General features: G+C 37.2%; 1 protein-coding gene across 2 annotated transcripts in view; it reads left to right on the top strand.

The window, feature by feature from the left end:
• SLC2A13 (solute carrier family 2 member 13) overlaps positions 1–24,847 on the top strand; it is a 166,399-nt gene that overhangs the window by 37,535 nt on the left and 104,017 nt on the right. For both annotated transcript variants that reach the window (XM_030014611.2, XM_030014610.2), the window contains exon 3: positions 4,657–4,865. In XM_030014611.2, the coding sequence (XP_029870471.1) occupies positions 4,657–4,865 (209 nt within the window). The remainder of the gene's footprint in view (positions 1–4,656; positions 4,866–24,847) is intronic.

A 24,847-nucleotide genomic window follows, 5' to 3' on the forward strand; every position in this document is an offset into this window, starting at 1 on the left:
ATGCCAATTACTCAGTAGTTGCTTTATTATTTTAAATTAACTTTTAGCCTAAATAATTTGCTAATGTAATGGCTCCCTATGCATGGGGCTGGATGGGAAGAATGGACAAGTAAAGGTAGTTATTTAGAAATGGAGCTCTGAGTCACTGTTACTGTTAAAGGCGTTGTGCACTTTCTGTTTAGGCAGATTTTTCAAGTTCAGTTTACCTCAGTGGTTAGATATTCAGCTGGGGGAAGCTTTTGTGGATGTAAATCCGTTTTTTTTTTTTCCCATTAGTGTGCCCACACATAGAAGGTAAGGATGTGTTTGTAATCTGTGTGTTTCTGTAAATACTGGTGTATTGGAAGAAAAATACAAGCTAACAAAGTCTCTGACAAGTATTGATCTTACTGGAGCTGTGTCTTTTGTATAATTGTTCAGGTAAACTAAGATACTTCCTAGCTTGAATTTTTTGCATCTCAAAAGCAGACTTCTAGGCTTCTTTGGAAAAGATCTGTCAAAGAGCTGCCATTGTGGTATAGGATGTATCAGTTTCCAAATCAAATAGTGACACAGGATTGACAAGTACATTTGTATGTAAATGGTTATTTAAGTGAAAAATACCATTCCAGTTTGTTACACACACAGAAGTTACCATCTTTTGATATGTTACTTTGTAAATATATTTGGTTAAAGTGAAAGATTAGGTGGAAGGCAGTAACCATTGTCAAATGTAGATTTCATCTTTTTGTAAACCACTGATATTTCAATATGCCACTATACCTTAAATAGGAGTAAGGCTCCCACCCACTGAAGTGCTGCACAACTGTTCTGAGAACTTCTACATTGGTATAACTTATTCTTCTGTTTGGAACAATAAATAAACTACTCTGGTATAATTCAGGCCCTTTAACCCATCTGAACTGAAAAAAAAAAAAAAAAGTGAAATCTAGAACCTGTGGATTGACTAAGAGTAGGAGGTTGGGTGTTTGATAGAGCTGTGTGAGATGCTGACTTTTGAAAATCTCCGACGATGGACATTTCCACTTCTCAAGACAACTTGTTCAGATGTTCAGTCACTCTTACTGTGAAGAATTGTTTTCCCCTCATCTTTGATCTGAATTTTCCTTGTTGCAACTTGTGACTGTTGACTCTTGTCCTTTCACAGTGTACATCTGAGAAGAGTCTGTCTCCATCTCCTCTATGAGCTCCTTTTCAGTTGTGAAAGATGCAATTAGATCTTTTGATCTTCTCTTTTCTGGATAGCACAAACCTAGTTCTCTCTTCTTTTATGTCATATGTTCCAGTTGTGTGACCGTTGTAGTGATCCATTACTATTTCTGGTTTGTAGCTTTCTGTCATGTTGGTGGTCCTAGTTTTCCAGATTCAGCACAGTGTGTTGAGTAGTGAGAAGTAATTTTTTCTTGCAACCTGCTGGCTCGTGCTGGGTAACTTTTGCTAAGGCAGTAATGGTATGTTTTATGTACATGCCAAGTACTGTTCTGCTGGATTGAGCAGAGCGAAGTGAAGTGAAAATGTTGATGATGCACTGGGCAGAAACTGAGGCTCTGCTAGTGATGAGGTATCCAAGGATTCTCAGCTGCGATGCTGGAGCTGTTAATTGGGGATTGTGTACTTGTGTATCCTCAGCTAGTTTACTGCAACCTAAGACTGAGCAGGGAAGAGTACAGATGGTCTGTCACCTGGAAAGAGTAGCCAGCAAATGCATGGGGTGAAATCACAGATGTTCACTCCTGAGTCATCATATATAAGAAGGAAAATTACAGCAATTATTGTAGCTCTTAGTGACTGAATGGCTAAGTATTGGAGTGCTACAAAAAACAATAAGGAATCTTACTTTTTCTCAGCTCTGCTTGTTCTTGGAAACGCTGGATATTAAATTAAAAATAAACCAAAGAAAACAAATTTTTAACCTGACTCTTACGTCAGGTTAGCATTATAAACCCTGCTAATGCCATCTTAATAGTATTGCAGCAGTGTGTCTGAGAAGGAGAAATGTTACAGCAGACTTATTAAATTTCATGCTGGATTTTTTCAGGTCTGCTAGACATCTGGCTTCAAATGCAAAGTCTTGTACTCTGTATAGGAAAGAACTATATTAGATTTCTGAAAGCTGGCTCGCTTCATAAAATGTCTAAAATTGCCTGCCTTTACTCTAAATTGGTTATATCAAAATTGCTTGATCTGAAAATTGCAACAACTCTTGAACTTGCGATGGATGTATGCTCTTAACTGAACATTTTCCTTCTGGCCTGCTCCTTGTACTCAACTTTGACCAGAAGCATGTCGATTGGAAACTAATTTTAGTGAGCGAGCACTTTCTGTACATTTCTTTTTTATCTTGCCTGTGATAAACAATCCAATAGAGTCCAACTGGTAGCTTTAACAGGCTGGATCGAGCTTTCAGGAGCCTCAATTGATTTTGCTTCCTAAGATGATTGCAGGTACCCAACTGCTTAGTTCTGGAGGCTCTGCTGCATTTAAGGGACTGAAGGGCTTTGGAGGAGCAGAAATTAGGTAATATGAGTGTAAAGGACTAAATCTGTTTATTTAGATGCATTAAAAGATCCTTTTGCTTGCAGTTTGTCAGAATACAGCGATTGTGTTTTTAATCTCTGTGGTTTTGTTTTACTTTTCATTTGAAATAGAAAAGGCTTTCTAAATACCGCTCTAATGAAGATATTGAATATACAATTTGGTGAGCTTCAGTGGTGTATGTGTAAAGGTGATTCTGTATATAGCTACCAAAATGTTTGTGGAGAGGGAAGAACATAGGAAGAAATAAGGACATTAATGAATGAGAACACTAGTGAATTAGTGACACTTACTAGATATATTGGCTGAAGACTACTCAACTAATAATCCTTCCACAAGCTTTGTGCTTTGAATTTATTTTCTTCCTTCTACTTTTCTTTTTTTTAACTGATGAGCTATACCATTCTTAAAATGTTAGAAAATAACAGATTTGCTCACAAATTTCTTTCTAGAGCAAGATTTACTTGTGTGACCTTTGGAATTTTTTGCTGGTTTTAGGAAGAACTTGAGGGCTCATCTTGGGGATAGGAAGACTGGCCTGCATGCACATTGTTCTGGGATGGCCATCCTCTTTGCATTACCTTTTGGGTATTCTTTTCCCCATTCTCTGGTTTTCTGCCCTATTGTTTTGTTGCTCATGTTTTATTTTGTTAAATCTACAAATGCCTCTAAGAAAGTCTTTTTCCATTTTCATCCAAAATGCATTTGGACTTGACAAATACATTTGGTTCATTGCCCTGAAACAAGGTTTCCATTAATGGTTGTGCTCTTTCCTACTCTATTAGCAATCTCATTTCATAGCATGCTTTATGAAAACATCCAGGTGAGAGACTGCCAAATCATCTGTGTGAAAGCATGCATCCTGGGGTATGAAGAGAGGAGCTAGAGGAGAGATTAGCAAATCTCCTTAATCTCCTGACTGATGTCAAGGTATGAACCTGTTCAAGAGTACAGACTGCCTCAGTATTCAGTCTGAGGGCTAGTTTCTGGATGTGTTTTAATGATTGTAACCACTGATGTGAAACCCGTGGTAGCTGCGATAATGTACAGGTGACACCAGCACTGTCTAAAGTCTTTAATGGAAGTGAAAAAAATCTTAGTGAAGTGCAAATGGGAGAAGGTCAGATTTAAAAAGCAGAACAAAATTATACATTGTTCTGCAATTCTTGTTATTCTTCTTAATGTTTTATTGAAGGAATATAAAAATGTGAAGTGTGTAGACCAGAACCACCCATGGAAGTTGGTGGTATGCTTGTCTTCCACAGTCTTTCCCCTCCCCTTTAGTTGAAGCGAATAATGGTATCTGTGGGTGTCTCAGGTGTCAGTGCTGATCCTTGGAATCATAACTGTCCAGCCAGTGGTAATTCTCTGAGTAGAGAACTAGCCTTAGTGCTTTGTATAGTAACCCGCCTGGGCATCTAAAACACAGTTTTGATTTAAAACCTAACATTGCAGCTGGCTGAAGATTTACAAGCAGACTCTCTAAAAGATCTGGTGTAAATTGCTGTGCTGGTGAAATGAACTTTTTTCAGTGTTTCTGCTTATAGTCAGAAATTTTCAAAAGTAAAACAGGCATCTCCTTACACAAGAGGTGTATTCCTTGGTCACATGTGTCTGTGCGTACATATTACTGGCCCAATTAAGCATTTTTCATTGGCTGGTTTTGGATTTTTTTTTTTTAATTTGTCTGTAAAACAATTAGCAGGACTTCAGTCTTATTTTTGCCATCAGCAGTACCTATTTATTCTCTGTGTCTTTGCTTTCTCTTTCTGTTCATTCTTTTATCTTCACCGAAGGGATTATCAGTTTCCAAACTACTGGAATGTTTCAGGGTTTTTATTTAGTCTGACTTAATGTCCTCGGGACCAATGGCTGTAGGGTCAGTGGTGGCAGAATAGTCAACATGTCCTTGAGATTTCCTTGAATTGAAAGTGAGGGTCCTGTATTCTAAAATACTTGCAGAATATGATTCTTGCCTGCTTAACTTCTGGTGATAAAGAATATGAGGGGAAAAGGGTTTGATTTGTAAATTACAGCTTGAGTAGCTATAACTGAGTCTTGTCATAGCATGTTTTTGTAGGCACATATTAGATATTTTTTAATTTACTTACTTATTTCCAGGTACATGCTGGGCCTGTCAGCTGTTCCGGCAGTTATACAGTTTCTGGGATTCCTGTTTCTTCCTGAAAGTCCCCGCTGGCTCATTCAGAAAGGCCAGACTCAGAGAGCACGGAGAATTCTGTCTCAAATGCGTGGCAACCAGGCAATCGATGAGGAGTATGACAGTATCAAAAACAACATTGAAGAAGAAGAAAAAGAAGTTGGAGCAGGTATGCTGGATGCTTGTTGGCCTCTGCCTATCAATGAGGAGATAAAAATCAGAAGTGTTGAAGTCGTAGTCTGTAGGAACTTGATGTTTTGTTTTTTCTTGTCTGTTTTGCTGTTGTTTGAAATATTTCATATACTGGTAGTTTAAAAAATGAACAGACATTTCTATGATCCTACAGTTTTAAATTAGGTTCTGATTTCTTAAGTGAGGAAAGAGTAAAGTTGTGTAAGATCCTAAGTTTATACCACCTACGCTTATGTGAGAATTGCACTCAAAAAATTACTCAGTTGAAGAATGCACATCCTGAGGAGTGGAAATAAATAAAATGAAGTTTGGTTTCTTTCATCAGTAGAAGAGGCCAAACAGACACTGGGGAGGTCAGAAGGTGTTTTACGTGCCTGAATTATCCAGAGGCTTTATCCTGCCCAACCATATTCTAGACAAGCAGCCTTTGAAAAGATTTACAAAACTACACATGTAATACAGAGATTCTCTTTCAGTAAAAGCAGCTGCTGAAAGTCCTTTTGGTCTGTCCCCAAGAGAATAAGGCATCTAAATCAAATCCTTTTTTTACTTTTTTGTATCCTTATGCCATAATTGCTCAAAACTTTATGTGTGTGCTTATGTATGTACATATAAAGCAAGATTGCCATTCAGTTGACTTTGTCCGCTACATATTTTTTCCTTTGTTTTGTGCTGGAAGTGTTAACCTGGGAATGTCAACTAAGGCTCTTAAGTAAGACTCATCTTAATTCTTGCTTCATTAAACATTGATAGGAAAATACTGTAACTTCTCAGTACTGGTGGAAAGAAAAATGCAAGTTATTTTAAGTCTGTGTAAATTGAGATTCAGTATCGTATAATACCTAATCTCATTGCCACATTGAGTTTGGCTTTGAGCCTTACAATAAATAAGTATCTGGAAAAAGTTATTTGACACGTATTAGTGAAAGGATTTTCAAAATATTCATCACTGGTGTGAAGCAGGGCTGGATTTTTTTTCTCCCATTATGTTTTTGAGGCTTTGGATACTTTTTTCCAGTTCTTTGCAGCGTGGGCGTGGGAAATGAAGTTCATTGAAGCTGATTTGATAAAAAGCTGAAGTGGATATTCGTAGAACAGCTTGGGTTTAAGAGTCCTGTGCAGAGGTTCTTGATCCTAATTAGAGATTGGGCTGTTGAGTTCTGTGGAAAGCCACTTAATGTCTAGTATTAAAAGTTTTTATGCTTTGTAGAAATAAAAAGAGCAGGTGTTTGACCCATCCAGTCCCTTATTTTCAGTCACTGGGCTATAGGGTATGACCTTGTTTCTTTCTCTTAAATCTTTCCTCATGCTGCTGTTTCACTATTTGTAAACTAAATGTGGTATTATAAGACTGCAGTAGGACTGACTCCAGTTCAGTACTCTATACATTTGTAACTTGGACTGGCACACTAATTACGAGGTTGTTGGCTTTCTTGGATGTGCAGGTGTCTTGGTTTCCCCCACACGCTCTCCCAAAAACTTACTGTGTTCCTGGAGTCCAGTTAAATCAAGCACATTCCTAGGAGAAAGATTGGTTGCAGAGAATCAGTGTTTTTCTCTCAGGTAATCCACTGCATCAGAGTTGACACCAAAGGGCATTAAAAAAATGAGGGTAGTTACACGTATATGCTATCCTGCTTGTTATAAATGCTTAGCAAACAGGCATTAGATAGTTATGGTCACTCTTGTTTTTTATTATAACTTGGTTATAATTGCACTTCATCCCATTTAACCCAAAGTCTTCATTGTTATAAAAAGGTATGCTGTGTGTCAGCACCAAGACATACATTATTTTTGTTACCTTTCTGTGACTTAGAGGTGGTATTTATAAGTGGTGTTAAATTGTAATTACTTTCATTTCTTGAGGAGTTGTCTGGATCTTCAGTATTGAAATTGGCATGCATAGTGCAAGAGCAACTTACTGTGCATGGTTTCATTGCTAGGTGTTCAGGTATTGACAACTTAAATGTGTGCTTCTGCAAAGACTTTGCATTTTATTTTGCTGTGTGTATTTTGGTTGGGTGGTTTTAGGGTTTTTTTTGTTTGATATATTGCTGTAGTACTTTTTTTTTATTCATTTCTCCCATTTGTGGCAGACAGTGTTTTAAAACACTAGTTAATAGCAGTGACAAAGGATGGTAGTAATTCCTATTAGACATTGTGGACATCATTCCAGTTTTACAGAAAGCTTAAATGACCCTAAACTGACAGTGTGTTTATGTGGCATTCAAGGAAAGATAACTTTGTAGATCGAAAATCATCTGGCTTACTTTTAGGTAAAAGTGCCCTTTCCTTTCCTGTCTTTTCCTTTCTTGGAAAAGAACAGATTTTCTTTTTTTATTAATTGATACATGAGCATCTTTGCCAGTTTCTTAGGGCATCATTTTCTAAGTGAAAATAAGCCTGTGTTTGACTCCTCCTCTGCAAGGGAGTAACAGAATTTAACCATAACATATTCTCCAGTCCCACACTAAAAACTGTAATGCCTGTTTCATCAACTATTCTTGTCACGGAAATAATGAATCACAGGGGAACTTCATCTGTGTTGTTTAAGCTACTTTCTTAAAATTTTGGTTTTAATGTCTGTCATAAAACCAGAGAAGTTCATTGCATTTTCCACATGGTCATCAAGGAGCTTCTGGCTTGAAAATAATAAAAATGCCTTCAGCAACCAGCTTCTGTTTCAGAAGTCTTTTGTACCAATGTGGGATACCTGTTAAGTGAATGATTCACATTTCTTTATCCTTTCCAATACATTCAGCCAAATCACTGCTGCTGATACTGCTTAGCAGCTTATATTTTAGCATTTTCAGAGTGGTATCAGGAAAAGGATGTATCTTTTTGACAAACACTTTCCCCACGACTGGTTATGCAAATGACATTTTTTCTGCCAGTCATAAGTACTGCTTTTGCATGCTCTATTCTGTGCTCCCAGTGTGACTTACAGTGTTGTAACCTTGTATTTTGAGAAGCGAAGGGGAGGGCATTGCATTCTGCAGTAACGTTACAAGACAAGCTGAATCTTGGTTAAGTCCAGCTGATCATCATCTGTTAACATCATCCCCCTCTCAGATGGTGGGGCTGTAGTGCAAAAGGGAGCTGATGATTGGAAAATCAAGGGTAGAAGGACTAATGAGGAAGATGTTAGAAAGATCTCCCCAAGAGTTGTGGAAACAGTAGTTTATATGTGCAAAGTGGCCTCCCCTTCAAATATGCTGTGGATTCTGCAGATTCCCCAGTGCTTGACTTAGGCTCTGAAGCCTTAGGGGAGAGAAGGGCCAGAAGGTTGCCATTTGCAACCAAGGGAAGGGTCAAAGGCATTGCTGGGAGAGCATTCTGGGGCGACTCTTCCTAGCAAAACAGGTCTGACTCGCACTGCTGCTGAATTGTAGTTTTTAGTACAGTTATGACAGAGGTTCTGTACTGCGCTTAGTTAAAAACAGGCAATCAAATCATAGCAATGCAGGTAAGCACTGGCACAACAGTTTAATACACAGGTATAGATGAATTAGCTTGTGTGCCTAAGCAAATTAGAGAGCGGGATTTGTAATGCTAATTCTAGAGCAAGCACTTGAGTGAATTTAATGTGGTAGTTTTGTGCATAACAATAAAGCTAGCTAGCACACCTTTTGTAAAAGTTTTACAGGCTGCCAGTGTAGTGGTCATTTCAGACTGGAAAGAAATCATTACAGCATTCAACAGAGACATTTTAAATAGGTCATTAATTTCCTATATGTTTGACAACACTCCAATGTTCAAAGCAAATCAAAGAAAAGTATCAATTTGTACTGTCTTTCTGGGTGAAAGCATCTGCAAACTGCATGGTTTTTCTTCAAGCCCCTCTTCTAGCAACACAGAGCTGTGATGTGCCAGGATGAATGGTATTTCACGTGAAATCAGTAGTGATGAATATAGTACTAACTTAGCATCTTGACGAAATGAACATCATTTGCATTAAGACTAGACATTTATTTTTGTGGAGATGAAGGATGTGTAACCATGGATCATAATTACACTGGGAGAGCAGTGTCATCTCCCCCAGCCCTGTTTATCCCACACCTGTGAATTAGGGTTGAGACTCTTGACCCTATCTGCTATGCGTGTGGACCTTTGCATTTTATTATCTGTTCTTATCCATATATATGTGTCAACTTCTGATCATGAAGATATCTTTTTTGCACATGTTATGCTTAGTAATTCTGGCCATGTAAAACTGCTGGGGCTCAGTGGTGCATGGAACCATGCTGCTTCTGTGAAATTCACAGAGTGATTTAGAAAATTGATCATTGCACTGTAATATTGTTTAACCTACCATTCTGTCTGTTATGTAAAGGGCACTGCTTCTGGATCAGACATTTTCTTGTGTTCTCATTATTTTAATACATTTTTTGTAATAGCCTAGCTTTTGTTTTTTTGGGGTTTTTTTTTTTTGTGAGACCAAGAAAAATGTGTCCATGCCACACTTTCACTCCGGTAGGCTTGACTCACTTTACTACTTTGCTGAATTTCCTATTGGATCAGTGAGTCAGTCTCCTTTTTTAGGTTTTGTATTTCCCTGTTGGAGATAAATGTGTTATGATACAAAGGTAAAATCACCTCATTACCACTAGGTTTCAGCTCACAACTTTACCCAATTAGCTGTCAGTTTAAATGAGAGATTATCAGGCAGGAGATCTAGACCCCCAGTCCTTCCTGGTTCCAGTACATTTCTATTTCTTGTACCTTTTCTTCTTAAGGAATATTTTAACTGTTAGTATTCCTGGCTGTGGCTTTGGCTGGAACCATTTGACCTGCATCTTTCTAGGGAGATACTAGAAGCTTGCAATGTTTTCATTCTTAATCATAATTTTCCCCTTACTTCTGGGAGTCCTTTTTATCCTAGGCCATTGCCTGCCATGCCTGGTGTTGAAAAAGGTAGAGACATGCTTATTATTATTGGACATGAGCTGGAATCTTATTTAATGAAACTTGGTAATGCTGTGATGCTCTGGTAGGGCTGTGCAGAACTCTGAATCATTCCACTTCCAGGCACACAAATCCTTATTTGAAGTTAATTCCTCTTTTGTGATATTAAGTGGCTGTTGTTACCTGTAACCATGAAATTAGATGGAAGTCTTTGAGGCAAAAGGAAACAAAGGAGATGGGCTAAGGATTCATTGAAGAAAACCCTGAATGTAATATGGTTGGTAGTCATGTCAACCTAAAATTATTGCTTGTACCAATGCCAGGGTCAGTTCCAGGTGGGTTTTGCATTTGGATTTTGTGGGAAGCGTGGCCAATGCAAGAGGTACTTGAAAGGAATGTCTTTGTTTTGTTCTTGTATTTTAACCATTTCATTTGTAGAATTATTTTTTTGTTCCCTTAAGAACAAAAATTCTTCCTCTGTATGCCTCCGTTGGAATTTGTTTTGAGTTGAACCCATAAAAAAAGCACTCCTCTGGATAATTTAAAATTCATGCAATGCAGGCAAATAAAACATGGAGACATTTGATCTTGAGAAAGTATACTAACTCAATTCACTGTATGATCAGATAACAAGAAAAAACCGTCTGCAAAACTTGGCAAGGAATACTGAAAGTACGAATTACTGTATTAAACAATTGATAAAGAGAGATAAGAAGATTTTTGGTTCTCCTTTTATCCTTAAAGCCTTGTAAAAGGCTGATTTATTCTTGCAAATATGACCTTTGAGAAATATAGTGTATAAAGGATACTATTGTTTTTCTGCCTTCTATAGAAATTTGACTGCTATATTTTAAAAATAGTTTTTTTTCTGGTGTCTTAGAGCTCTGCTTATACCTTCAGTTTGCATGCCTAACTATGAGTTTGGGAATGTCTGTATACTTTAGGAATCCTGGTGTTAGCATATTTACCTGGCAGGGTGTTTTGAGTCGGCCTTGCTTCAGTGGCTTATGACCAAAACCAATCCCTTAATCTTTCACCTTGGTTTTCAGTGTGCTGACATAAATTTAATGTTTATCTGGAAATGGTGGTTAATTGCCCGCCTGCAGATCAGATTCTTCTGACTGCTTCAGATGTATGTTTTGGAACAAACTCTTCTTTGCCTGAAGTCCAGACAGATTTTGTGTATGGTAGTCCTAAAGGGCAGGAAAAAGCAAAACTCTGTAAAACTTGATGTAAGTATAGGGAAGCACTGTGAGGCAGGAGGGTTTGGTTTGGTTTTGTTTCTTTTCCCCACTTCAGATTCACGATGAAGTTTCTGGAAGTAAAATTAGCTTTCCATTGACAGTGTTATTAGCTTTTATTAGTTCACAGCTTCTGAAGCCTACAGAAAATTCAAGCTACAAGTCTGGAAAATAAAAGAAAACTAAAAAGACTTCATCTCTTGCCAGTTCAAAAATAAATTTGGGCATAATGATTTTGTTTTAAGCCAAATGACATTATTCACATGTTGAAGCTGAATTTGCTGATGTTCAGGTAGTATTAACTGCTTCTTTTCGTCTGAAGTTGCTTGTGGGGACTACATGTCTGGAAACAGTATTGGATTCCACTCCACTACTAGTGCATCACTGAACTTTCAGCTGCTTCCTATGCTTTGTTTAGGAACAGGTACCAGTTTTGTGAAAACATATGTTTCAGAGTGGAAAAAAATGTTGGAAGAGTAAGACTAGTGATTTATATCCTTTCATGGGAGAATGTGGTTCTTCGAAAGCAAAAAAAGACTGAAGGAGAGGCTGTGAATAAGGATAGGGTACTTTATTTCAGTCATGTCCAGGGGAATAGGGATTTGTTACTTGTGCTTAAAAACCAAACAAATCCCTATACCCCACCCCCACCTCCCCGCAAATTTAACTGGAATAGTTTTATTTTTCTGTCTTAATATGAACAGCCCAAATTAGGCATTTCTGGCTGGTTGTTCAGGTGTTATCATTTTCTCTGTTTCATGTTTATTATCTGTTAGGGATAGCTACAGTACTTCAAATTTATAGAAAAGTACCTTTTTTCTTTAACACAAAAAATAGTTGTTTTTTGTATTTAAACAAGCTAGTCTGACTGACTTGGACTAGATCAGTTTCTAGAAGCTATCGGCTTCTGGCCCCAATTTCCATGCTTTCTAGGAGCTCAGTTCAGTTCTAGAAAGTAGTAAGCTAGACGTATTTCTTGGGTTTTCTCAAAGTAGTGCTTAGCTGTATAACTTGGCCTGTTATTAAAATCTGCTGTATAATAGCATAACCTTTAAACAGCATTTGTAACTGTATACATTTACAGTAGTTCCTTCCCAGTTAGCCTGGGGGAAAAAAAAACAAAAATAGTGTGGCATGTGGTGAGATTTTAGGAAAGCTGGACTAAAGATTCCTGGCAGAAGTGAACTTCAAGGACTTGGGGGGAATATTCTTGGTCAACAAAAAGAAAAATGGATGTGCATAACATGAGTAATAGTAAACGAGTGAAGCAAGCAGAAAAGACTAGAAATAGGAGGAAAGGGGTGGGGTGAGTGGGAAGACCAAAAAAAAAAAAAAGACTTGAAGGAGGTGGTTCTTGCATTGTTGGGAGGCAAAACTATTCTGAACAGTAATAAGACTAGTTCCTTACTCAGTACAGAAATGGGAGAGAAATTAAGTGGTGAGAGACACCTATATACTGTCCATAACACACACAGTTTTTTACACTGGGAAGGGAGCCTGAGGAAGTGAGGTGGGCCTGAAGGAGAGAAGCCTGTGTTGATAAAAGGTAGTCATAGGATTTTAATGCTGGGATAGGAATGAAAGGGCAGAATACATCAGCTTAAAGGAAAGCTACACGATTTAGCTGGTGGCTTGAGGCATCTGGCAGTGGGCCAGCCTTGCCACTGATGGTGGTGCAATAACCTCTTCCAAATTGCAGTGCGAGGATTTGTTGCTGCCGTCGTGCTCACCAGCTCACCAGGCTCCTGCCTCTTTGGTCTGAATGGACCAAACCAAGACTCCGAGCCTTGGAGTCAGTGTGCTGGAGAGCAGGTTCGGTTTGAGGTGGGATGCCTGGAGTGTGATAGCTTGGTTGTGTTAGAAATGGGAAATATAATTTTGAATTTCCTGAGTACTCTTGTGCGAGAGATGGGCACACACTGCCTTCACAGCGGAATTTGCTCTTTGGGCCTTTGTTTTTTTCTAACATGGTTACACTGATGTACTTGTTTCTCACCTGAAATTCCGGATCTATTTTTTATATTTATGTGTATTGTTCTCAAGAAGTAATAAAATTATGGTACCTCTAGTGCTGCTAATTGTATTCAAGAGCTCAGTTAATTAAAAGAAAAAAAAGGAAAAGAAAAAAAAGAAGGCCTGGTTCTTCATCGTTTCCCAGCTGGATCCAGCATCTGCACTGAATACACAATTCTAAGCCAAACGCTCCCACTTGAGCTGCCTGTTCACATGCAGCAGGGATTCAGACAAAATATACAGTGTTGTGTGAAAACTTTAATGGGCATAGGGGGAAAATTTTTTTTAGACTGGTGAGGAATAATTATAACACTTTACTAAGCTTAGTAATATGGTTCATTATTTTAGGCCTTAGAGCAGAGCACGTACTGTGGCAAAAATTTGAGATAATCTTGCAGCTTCTTTGCTCTCTGACCTTGTGAAGATGAGTGGAAACTCTAAAATGGACTTAAGGTTTTTAATAACAATATTTATATGTAAACGCCACAGACAAGTGGCTGAGCAAACTTTACCTGTTGGTCCCATTTTAGCCTTTTCAGCATAATCATTAATATTAAAAAAGCTTTTTTTTTTTTTTTTTTTAATTACTGTTGCTTTGCCATGTTGTAAGAACCACATCAGTGCACAGCTGACTCTCCTCTGCTGTCTCCTAGGTTACAGGCTTTGCACAAGGGCAGAACTTGGTCCACCCATCAGATGTTAATGGTTCTTCAACAGCAGTAGTTTTTCTTTGGCTCTGTGGTCAGGTGAATACAGTGTTTATACAGCCTGTTTAAATTCAAGTAGTTTGTTAATAGGAAGAAACCATTAGGGAGGAAGAAGGGTTTTAAACAGTGTTTGCACTTATTTGTTTTACAGAAGGCCATATTCTGCTCCTGCAGTCTAGTCAGGCTTTATTTTTTCCAGAGACCTTCACCAAGGTATTGTCTGCCTGATTTTTGTCCAATGCTCATCTTTTTCTCTTGCCTTTTAAAATAACAGCATTGGGGTTTTTTTGATCTTTTCTGTTTTCAAGATACTTCGTTCTTCTCGCAAACCTGAAGGGTTTGGTTCAGAATAAGCAGCTATCCTTGCACGCCACCTGATAGTTCATCCAAAGTATTAATGCACTGAGCATTTCAGTAAATCTTGTCAACCAATGTGAAGTCTGTCACAACTGGCATACTGCCATGTGTGGATTGTGTTTTGTTTGACTGAAGATGGATTTGGAAAAAAAAAAAAAAGGCAAAGAATAGTTTAATGTAGTTTGCTGCTGAGCATGTTGCTGCTGTGACTCCCAAACTATCCATTTCAAATGCTCCCTTACACAAATATTCTTGAGCTTTCCCTATGCTAAGAAAGGAAGTTGTTGGGATTTCTTTTGAAAATAAATGAAAAATGGTGTAGTACTTCCATGTTGACTATTTGACCAGAATATGTATTTAGATCTAGTGCTTTTATCCAGGAGATAAGAAACAGCTTCTTTCTTTACATTAATTCTGTTTGACCGTAATTTTTACAAGTAGTGAACCAGTTCAGAATTGTATTGCATTCATAGTTTTTCAGCCAGCAAAAAGTTAGAATTCTGCTTTCCTTTTTGGTTGTTTTTTTTAATGGCATCCCCATTGAGCATCACTAGGCCATAGTGATGCTCAATAACAGTGTAGTAGTGTGCTAGTCTTGCTATAGAGACAAATCCTTAGGAAGGAGCTTCCTCCTTATGTTATTTCACTCCAGAATAGGAAGGGTGAGCACCACCTTTTCCTTTCATCATCTGAATGAATGTGTGTGTGGGCTTATGCTTTTCATGTGGTGTTCCTGTAAGTAAAGTACTCTCTAGGATCTTTATTGTGCTGTTTTGTATTCTAAAATATTACTGATCTCCTGGAAAATGTCCATGTAGATTAGAGGGGGTTTATATGGTTGAAGCATGTGTGTGCGTGAGATAACTAATGCTGCATGAATAATTCGCAATGAATAATTTATCTAATTAATTTAGACTTTCTTTCTGCTTGTCAGTTTTCTGTGAGGAAACTGCAGTTTCCTTAAACATATTTGTTTTGGAAGTGTTATAGTGCTTTGGAATTTTTCTATGTGAAGCTGTAACAAATGCATTGCAAACTTGAAATTTTTAGTATAAACTCTTTGGAAATTGTGGCTTTCGCATATTAAACAGTATTCAATCATGTTCTAGAAATACCTGTACAAATAAAGCTCTGAATAGCTCAGTTAACAAAATAAGAAAATTTTAAAAGAATCAGTAAAACTGGTCCCTCTCCACCCCTGTTTTCAGATTTCCCTTTTGCTAAAAAAACCAACACCCCCCCCAACAAACAAATTAAAAAAAAAAAACAACCACAAAACCTACCACCAACAATTCCTTCACCAAAAGCCAGTTGTCATTTTCTAGCACTTTCCCCCCCCATACATCCCAGGAAACCACTATTCTGTTAAATGTCTTAAATGAGGAAAGGATTACTCCACTGTTCTAGTAGTGGTCAATTTGTGTATGTTTGTTTGTTTGTTTTTTCTCCTGTGAACATTCAGAGGTAAATATGGCTTTTATGGATAATGGTGGTTTTGAACTTTTTTCTGATTCTGCACATACTTGAATATTTCTATTCCTGTTGAATAAGAAATAATGTTTTCAAAACCAGTATAGTTCAGTGTCTACAGATATTCAAATATTTACCAAAAGTCATACAGAAAATGTTGTTATCTAGTCAAAGTACATTATCTCACAATGCAGCCATGATGATTTATGAATGAAGAAGAAATTTTTTCTCCAGTATTGTGAGTTACATTTAGAATTATTCCCTAACTAAAGGTTGCAAGGGCTTGAAAAACTTCCCCTTTTCCCTGCCATACTTAGTGAGCATCCAATTCCTCCCTTATAGAGTTGACTTCAGGCCAATATTTAGTGTTGGCAAACCTAGCACGTTGTTATTTATCCCCTCTTCGTTTGCAAGGAACTTGTAGAATTGCTAAGAAACTGCTGAGAATTCAAGTTGCTGTATTGCTTGTAACTGCTTAAATATGTTTAATTGAACATGCTGCATGTTTATTCTGCCCTTTTATAGTTAAATGACAGTTTTTATCGTAGGTTATGAAATGAGCATCTTTGCTGTAACACACAATAGCCTTGTTCTGGCGGCCAGTCTGCAGTGGTGGGCAGGGGCCAGTGGGAACCTACTGGCATTTGTGGGGTGTCCGTGTGCCTGAACTCATGTGAATTGGGGCTGTGAGGACTTCCAGGCACTTCTTTGCCTTGTAGAACAGTAGTTTAGGGCAGACAGAGTGTAGGTCTTTCTTTTGGTACTAAAACTGCATGAATATATTTTTTTTTTCATCAGTGCTGAACATCTTTTAATTTTTATGTGTATTCTCCTAGGCATCAGTGGCTATAAGGAGAACAAAAATACCATCTTCTTTGGTTTGTTTTGACCTGTTTGCCATCACTTATTGAACATGGAAAGGTGTAATTACAAATATTTAATAAAGGGATTGATTTAAGAGCATAAATAATTTTAAAGTAATTATGTCCTTTTGTGATTATATAGAGTAGATTGCACTAGTTTCTTTTAATTTAAATATAAATGTTGTATAAATATCTTATATAACATAAACCATCTCTGATTTTCATTGTAGCTGAGGTGGATGTAGCTCGCTTAAAGAGAGTGCAAGTATGGATATATAAATGAATAAATTATAATATCTGCTGTAGTGTATGATATAGAAAGTAGATGATTGACTATGAGCCAGGAGACTTCCTTTTTAGTTAAAGCAAACATACGTTTCTATGGTAATAAAAGCAAATTTAAAATGTAGGTGGTTCTGACTGTTGCTAGTCTAAAATAAAGGTGGCAGTTGCAGAATAGTTCATTTCATAGCCACAGGAAAACAAGATTTTTATTAAAGAAAAATGCATCTATCTTGCCCCATAATAAATTTTTAAAATTTTTGAACTGTAAGCTCATTCTGATATTTATTTTTCCTTCCTTTAATTTTTCCTTCTTGCTTTTCACTGTGTGTAGCAAAAATAGGAGTCTGTGTATAAATGCTATACAGCTCTTTTGTTATTATCAAGTAGACTTAAACTTTAATGGTGATTTGTATTACCCTTGCATCTTTCATATTTTGTTGGGACTTTAAATTTTTAATGTTTTGTTTAGTGATGATTATTTTTAGTAGTAGCCAGAGACAAGAGGCATGAGAGTCTTACAATGGAAGATAAATTAAAGCAGTATTTACCAAAGAACACCACATTGGTGGGGTGGGTCGGGGATAACAGGTTGGAAATAAATAGGGTTCAATATAGTGAGAAGTGCTTATCCTACTCTAATTACAGCACAGTATAACAATGGAAGATGTCTAAGACACCATTTCATCTGTAGGTTGGATTGTTTGGAGCTTCACATCCCTTCAAAGCACATTCCCAGAAGAATGATCTGTTACAGAATACTCAAATTCCACCTGTTTGTGAGGGAGTGGCCTCAAATTAATCATCCTGCCCCCATCTGTCATACTTGGTATCCCTCAAGCTGTTTACTTTTTTGGTCTCCAAATCTTCCCAAAATCAGTAGGATACATTATAGGGGCCTGAGTATTCAATATCTGTGGTTTTTTTGTTTTGTTTTGTTTTTTTTTTTAAGAAGGGAGTACAGGCAGCCTATTTCATATATCAGATTATGTTTTGCAGCCAAAACTTGCTGTTATTTAAGCATAGTGTGTGCATACATAAAAACCAAATGGTATCTTTTTGGTCACTTGCACGCTTTGATTTGTTGTGCCATACCCTGACAGAGACAGAGCTTGACAGGTACCTGAAATGTTTATACGAATTTGGCGGGATGGGAACAGGTGGTACTGTTCCAAGTTTGAAACTGGATCTTTCAGTTGATCTTAATGTCAGATTTCATGGAAACTTTTTTGGCAACAGCAGTCAAGATTTTCTTAAAGTTATAACCTGAGAATATTTAATGTGAAAATACCAGCCTAAATGCAGAAAATCTGGTATTATGAGATGCAGAGTCATTGCCCTCATCGCAGTGGATGCTTACTTGGTTGTCTTTGGTAATTCAGATGATTGGTGTTAACTACTCAGTGTCAACGACAGTGAATGAAATATCATGAAAAGACATATGGTTTGTGCCACCTGACTGCTGCTTATGGTGCTAGGATGGTGGGTTTGAGTGGTCCAGTTCCCATCCGACAGGAAGAGTCGAGACCTAAAGAAAGGGCTTTGGATATCTGAGCTGCCAGGAGCCAATGAAGCTGTTGTTGTTGAATGCTTTATTAGGAAAAACTGCCCAGTTTTATATGATATAAATCCACGTATAATTGTACCAAATTATGGTTAATGAATAATGTTGTAAGCCTAGAAGTAATATATGTACTCCAGGGCTGCATAATCATAATGTTTGCATTGTAAGTATTTCTTGACATGCTGTATTGGATATAAATCCTTGAAATAAACAGAAAGACACATTTTTAAATGTAAATTAATTTGTTCTATATTTAAAGCAACTGTAGCGTAACCCAGTAGCATTACAAAGGAGGTAGAATTTACTTTTTTATTTAGTTATTTTGAGGCAAATTATTTTTATTTTACAAATTTGAGAAGTCATCACTCAGTTTAGCATTCTGTTCTCATCCAGAAACATTCCCTACCATCTGCAGCCAGTCGTCTGTTGTGCTGTGTGAGCCTGGCATCAAGTACAAAATATCAGCTGGTCTGTATAGCACTGTCTTTGACAGCCCCCTCCAAAATGTGACTGATGGAGGTCAAGATATTCTCTGTTCAGGTGCAGGCAGATCCATTAAAAATGTGACTTCTGGAAAACGTTCACTGGTCATTCATGGATGCAGCTGCATTTTACTAGACTGTGCAATTTATAATGGGTATGTTAGGAGATACTACATCACAAAAATACTTTAAAATAAGGGCTTCTAATATGCTTTGAGTTTATAATTTTTTTTCTTCTTATCAGCTGAAAATGATTTTCAAAGTCAACTGAGAGTTATTTTGAAGTGTAGTTTTTATAAGCTTGCACTCTTCTGCCCTGCTGATAAACTTCTGTTCGTTTATTCTCTAACTCCAGTAGAGAGAAATTAACCTGCAAAACCTCTTATATGCCGTTTCCCACCTTGTATTTTGGAACCTCATGAATCTGAAGAGCTGTCTTTAATTTTAGCTCAGCAGTTTAAAATAGTTTTCTTTTATCATGACTTGGATAATTTCAAACAATCCTCTTTTCGTCCTGTGGTTCTTCTTAAATGTATTAGTTTTATTTGGTGATAAAATTTCCCCTCTACACTCTTAACATATTTGCAAATTTGCATATCTGATATCAGTATCAGATGTAATTTTTGCTTACATTTTATAATAATGATATTGAGACATTAGTGTTATATTAGGCAAAATTTGTGAGTTCTAACTGTAAGACATAACTACTGTAATTGAAAACTACTAATAAATTTTGTATGAATCCTATATAATATCATACTCAAAAGCGTAGTATTTTGTTGCTATGGTGATGAACACAGTAGTTTTCAGGATTTTTTGTGGCAGGTTATAGTAGTTGAAATGGCTACAAAGAGAAAAAGTATCATCTACAATTTGAGTTCCATTAAGAATATAAACCTTGAATGATGTATAAACTGCTTTTACAATCTGTGTTGCCTTTAGGGCCTGAGTTGTAGTAATGCATTATATCCAAACTTCACCTGTAGAATGAACTTGGATTTAACACTTAAATTAGTTCAAGAAGGTATTAAATGTACTTGTTCATTTGGAAAAATTTTTGCAAGTGATTTACTTGAAGGATTTGGTTATATGAAGTGCAAAGTCTTATTTGTCTTTAAAGAGAGTTTGCATGGTGTTTTTTCAGTGATTTATATTTCTGTGTAGATAGAGCAGAGAACATCGGGTGTAGCCTGTAAGGGCTATGTATATTTTTTAGTAAGAACGTGCAAGAACATCTATTACTATGGTAACTGAATGACTTAGGGAACTTCTTATGTGCTTGATAAAGTAACTTGTAATTGTGGGCTAATGGTGATCCTGAAAACAAGAAAATTTTGCCTTTTCCTCTTTTTTTAAAAAAAACCCATGTATTATTGAACTGTAAAAATTGCACTGTGTTCATGAACTGTTCAGAAGCACAGCATGGAGCCAAACTCCTTAAAAGCGCAAGCAAACCACTTTCTCCTGTTTTCCTCCATTTGCAGTATTGTGGCTGGAAATAAAGGCTTCAGTTCCTCTTATAACTCTTCTACTCTTCTAAGATTCTCGGTACTGGATAGCCCATAGGTGGTGGTCCTTACACAGCTTCATTGATGAGAGATCGAGGTCAATCTGCTGTTCCACAGAAAGAATAGTTGAGGCAGTGTGATTTAATTTCTGTTGGAACTGAGAATAGACCCAAGGTATTAAGTGCTTTGACTACAGCATGTTCCTGAGACACAGTATAGTTCACATACTGTATGTGTCACCTGTGAAAAGTGCTTACACCGTTTACTATTCACTGTTACATGGCATCTTCTAGTGGTAAGAAATCTGCTGCTAGATGACTATTCTTGTCTCATTTACTAAAGGTAATGTATGCACTAAGTGACTGCAGACAGGTAGTTGCATGATTTTTTTAATTAACAAAATGTATGTGTTGGCAACACCAGAAGAGCATTCAGCAGTAATATTAGAAGGACATGCAGAAGCGAAGAGAATCATTCACACATTTATGGAAATGAAAGAATTAAATTGCCTGTAATTCTGCTTATGTATTTGTTTATGGAGTCCTATTAGCCCAATCTTGATTCAGCAGTAGTCAACAGCAAATGCTAGGAAAGAGTAGAAGAGCCTGAGCCTGTATGATATTTTACCCAAGTACTCTTCAAGTTTGTGATGATTTTTGATTTATCATCCATGAAATTGCCTGGTCTCCCTATGCACACTTTTAGTACGTTACACATACTTAAGCTTTAACCATAGATTAATGACAGTGTGGAACATAAGTGATGATTTTAATTCTGTAACTTTTTTTTTTTTTTTAAATCTGAGGGTTTTTTCAGTTTTTCAGGAGTTGTTATATGTTTAGATGTGTGGGGTTTTTTTTTTTTTGTTTGTTTGTTTGTTTTTTTTTTTTTTAAGGTAACAACTAAAATGTTCCAAAAGTTTACAGCAACTAATTCAGTTTTTTGAACTGATTTTTTTATAGGATTTGCCTCCGGTTAACGAAGTTCTTTAGCCTTTTTTAGGAAAGTTATTTGTTGTTTTGCAATCTGATTAGGAAATGCCCCTATATAAAGAGTACGCACCTCTTGATTTCTGAATAACTGTATTTCCAAAATCCTTAATGCAATGAAGTCCTATTAATCCCACTTTACAGAGAGAGAACAAGCAAGGGCTTTGCACCTAAGGAAGTTTCCAAGGGTTGCGTGAGGCTTGTGATGGGATTCAGCTTCCACAACTACCCCTGGCAATACTAGGCCATCCTCAAAATTTTACGCTAAAGTACCTGAGCACATATACGCACCTTGAGTGGGGGGCAGAGGGTGCATGCCAGCCATGGGTGGCACGTCTTCAGAAGCTCCAAGCGCGGATGTTGATGAAGCTGGCTTAGTACTGACACTTCTGTCAAATGTACCCAAGTGGGTACATTGCTAAACCAAGCAAGTGTTCAGGCTGTTATTCCATGGCTTAAGCACCTTCGTCCTTGAATAGAGTCCCAATTCATTCAGGGTTATATTCTCTTGTATACCCTTGTTTGGAGGTTGGTCTGAGTAATTTCTGTGCAGGTAAAACAACAACTTATTATCACTGACTTGTGGTGGGATTCTAGATGCCTGTGAGGAAGACGTCTCTGTGGCCTGTAGGTCTCACACAAGTCTGAAACCCTTAGTGCAACACACGAGCTGTCACAGACATCTGCCTCAGCTGGTGTTACTGTTGTAGTTGAAGCCTGGTGCTTGACTTGTTTTCTCTCACAAGCTTAGGGTGCTGTAATGCTTTTCTCAAGTGTTTTAGAAACCCAGCACCATCAATGGAGCCTGTTCCTGTGCTCTCATTATCTGAGCTGAGCTGCCATGCACAGGTGCAGTAACACTCTTATAGTCTCTTCAAAAATTAATACTTTATAGTCTCTTCAAAAATTAATACTAAGCAACACAAAGAAAAAACTTAAAAAGTGATCACCAAAAATTGCATTAGATAGCTAACTAGGTCAATGCATCCCCAAAACCAGATGCAGACAGACAATCCACATGCATTGCATCTTGACTAGTTCCAAGGTGAAATCCACATTTGTATGAAAAGCTTTCTAGTCAAAACAGGAGTCACAAATTAATTCCCGATGCATGTTTGAAGTACAGACTTGCTGAATCATGAGCTCTGGGGAATGCTTGTTGTCATACAGCTTTTAGCTGGTTCATGTTTTCTTCATTTCTTTAACCTGTTTTTATTACTTCTTGAGATCTACCTTTGTCTTTTGATTTCTTTAATTCTCGTGGTACTTTATGGGGATTGGTACTTCTTGTTTCTTCGACTGTTTCAATAACAATGGCTAATGAATTGGTATCTACAAGAAATGCTTAGGAAAGATTGAACTGAGACTTGCTGCTTGCAACTGCAGGTTTTGCTGTACTTTAGGGAAATCAGAACTTGAAATTTTGCCCATGCTTACTTTTGGTCTGTATCTGTTATGTCAGCCTGCCTTAAGTGAATTTTCTTTTCTTCTATAGCTTATTTACTAAGGATGTCCACATCCAGAAGGATACAGAGTCTTGTGCATTAGTCCTTGGAAACAATGTCCTAAACTTTGCCTATATGTTAGCAGGAAGTTGTGATCATTTCTGGGATTAGGATGGATTTTTGATACTTCTGTGATAGCATTATGTCATCAGGTAACATTTTCAGTAAAATAATTTCCACTTAGTGTAGTGCATCATTTGTGAATGAGTGACGCAGTGGTGCATCTCAGCAATATCCTACTCTGAGTTCATGTACTTTCCAAAAGATCAATCTGGGCACTTTGCACATGCTATGACAGTGTTGCCATACTGGCATGAAAAACAAACTTGGGCTTGTAAAAGCCACAACTGAAATTTATCCAATAATTCTGAGAATCTACAATATCAGCGTGAACAACCAGACTCTGAAAAAGAGCAGGGAGAAGGGAAGTGCTTTTCACTTGTTAAAAGTGTTTTAATGGCACTGTTTTTCTCCCCTGCCCCCCCACCCCTCCCCCAAGGATAAGTCATTAATGAATCTTTCTATTCAGACCTTTTTGGGCTATCCATGTCCAGAAGGATTTGTTACTTCTGGGTCAAGCAAGACCATCAGATGCACTTCTTTGGTATACCTGGAAGAGATGGCTGAAATGTTCATTCTGAGTACATATCTGTATACATTTCCAGGTTAAATTTACTTTTCTTCAATTCTTGAAACTGAGTATGTCCACTGAGTGTAAGAAAAATTCTTTTAAAATACAGTCTATGGATTTTTTTTCTCTATTTTGTATATAAAACATGAAGTACACTTTAAGAAGTAACGGAATTATTTGTATAGTTCATTCTGAAAAGTCTTGCATTATTCACTTTTTTCTTTAATGCCAGACTGCTGGTGGTGGTGCTTTTTGAGAAAGCAAGAGCAAGCAAAAAATAAACATTTGTTCTCCTCTTATTAACTGAAAAGTTGTTGTCATGCTGTAATTAATTTTGGATTTCTGCTTTTTAGTATCCCCATTTCTTTGATACTTGCCTTCCAGCATATACCAAATGTGAACAGCCAGAAGTCACTGTTTCAGTGACAGATTAATGTGTTTATTGCCTTCTTAAATATTTATTTCCATCCTTGTAAAATAAGGGAAGATGGTGGAGACGCAGATGTTAGACCTGTGTCACAGTGCTTGAGATTGGAATAATTTTAATTGTTTTTAGTGTAAAGACTTTTCTTTACTTGTTTAAAAGTTGCACAATGCATTTGTGGAAAATTTACAATCTATACAATCTTTCCAGTTGGTCCTTCTGGTGTAATGTCACAGGGAGTTACTGTCATTGGTGAATTTTGAGATTATAAAACAAATACCTGGCCTTCAGGAGGAACAAAGTGTAAGTAAAATGTGGTGCTAGGAAGGATGTTAAGAGGCTTGATTTACATTATGAAATTGGATAACAAATGCTGAGTTAGGGGATTGTTCTCCTACGGCAGTACATATTGGTAGAGCTTCATGGGCTGAAGAGTCAGGATGGTTCAGTGTCACCTTGCACAGAGGAAAGGGTATGCTGGCGCTCATTTTGTATGCTGGTAGTCTGAAATGTTTACTTAAATGTTGATGTCTCTCTTCTAGACAGAACTATATGTTTTTGCCATTGTTATGTCACTTTTGAGATCTTCTCTATACTTGGGGCCTGGGAATAAATGTGTCACGTAGGTGACATTTGTGATCATTGTCTTTGTCCACTGAGAATAGAGAAGCCTCCTGTTTTAAATCAATGTCATTGCAATACTATCTATCAGACATGAATGGTGAAGTGAAATACTGCTCTTCTCAATCACAGAATTGAGTTGCTGTCCTTTACTGAGAAAGGTCTCTTGTTTAAAATCTGAATTCTTGTATTGTAGCACAGGGGGATGACATTACTTTAATTTCTTACAGACTTATGCTCACAAGTTAGTTTACAGTGAATTATCTGGAAGAATCAATGTAAAAAAAAAATGTTCAGCCTCTCTTCTAATATAAATGGCATCATGTATCACATCTTGGGAGGCTTGCGCTTCCTCCATACAATACTATTTCTCTGTTGCTGTGATGGATACTGGTGA

Source organism: Aquila chrysaetos, chromosome 5 (assembly GCF_900496995.4).
Source record: "Aquila chrysaetos chrysaetos chromosome 5, bAquChr1.4, whole genome shotgun sequence".
Lineage (NCBI taxonomy): Eukaryota > Metazoa > Chordata > Aves > Accipitriformes > Accipitridae > Aquila > Aquila chrysaetos.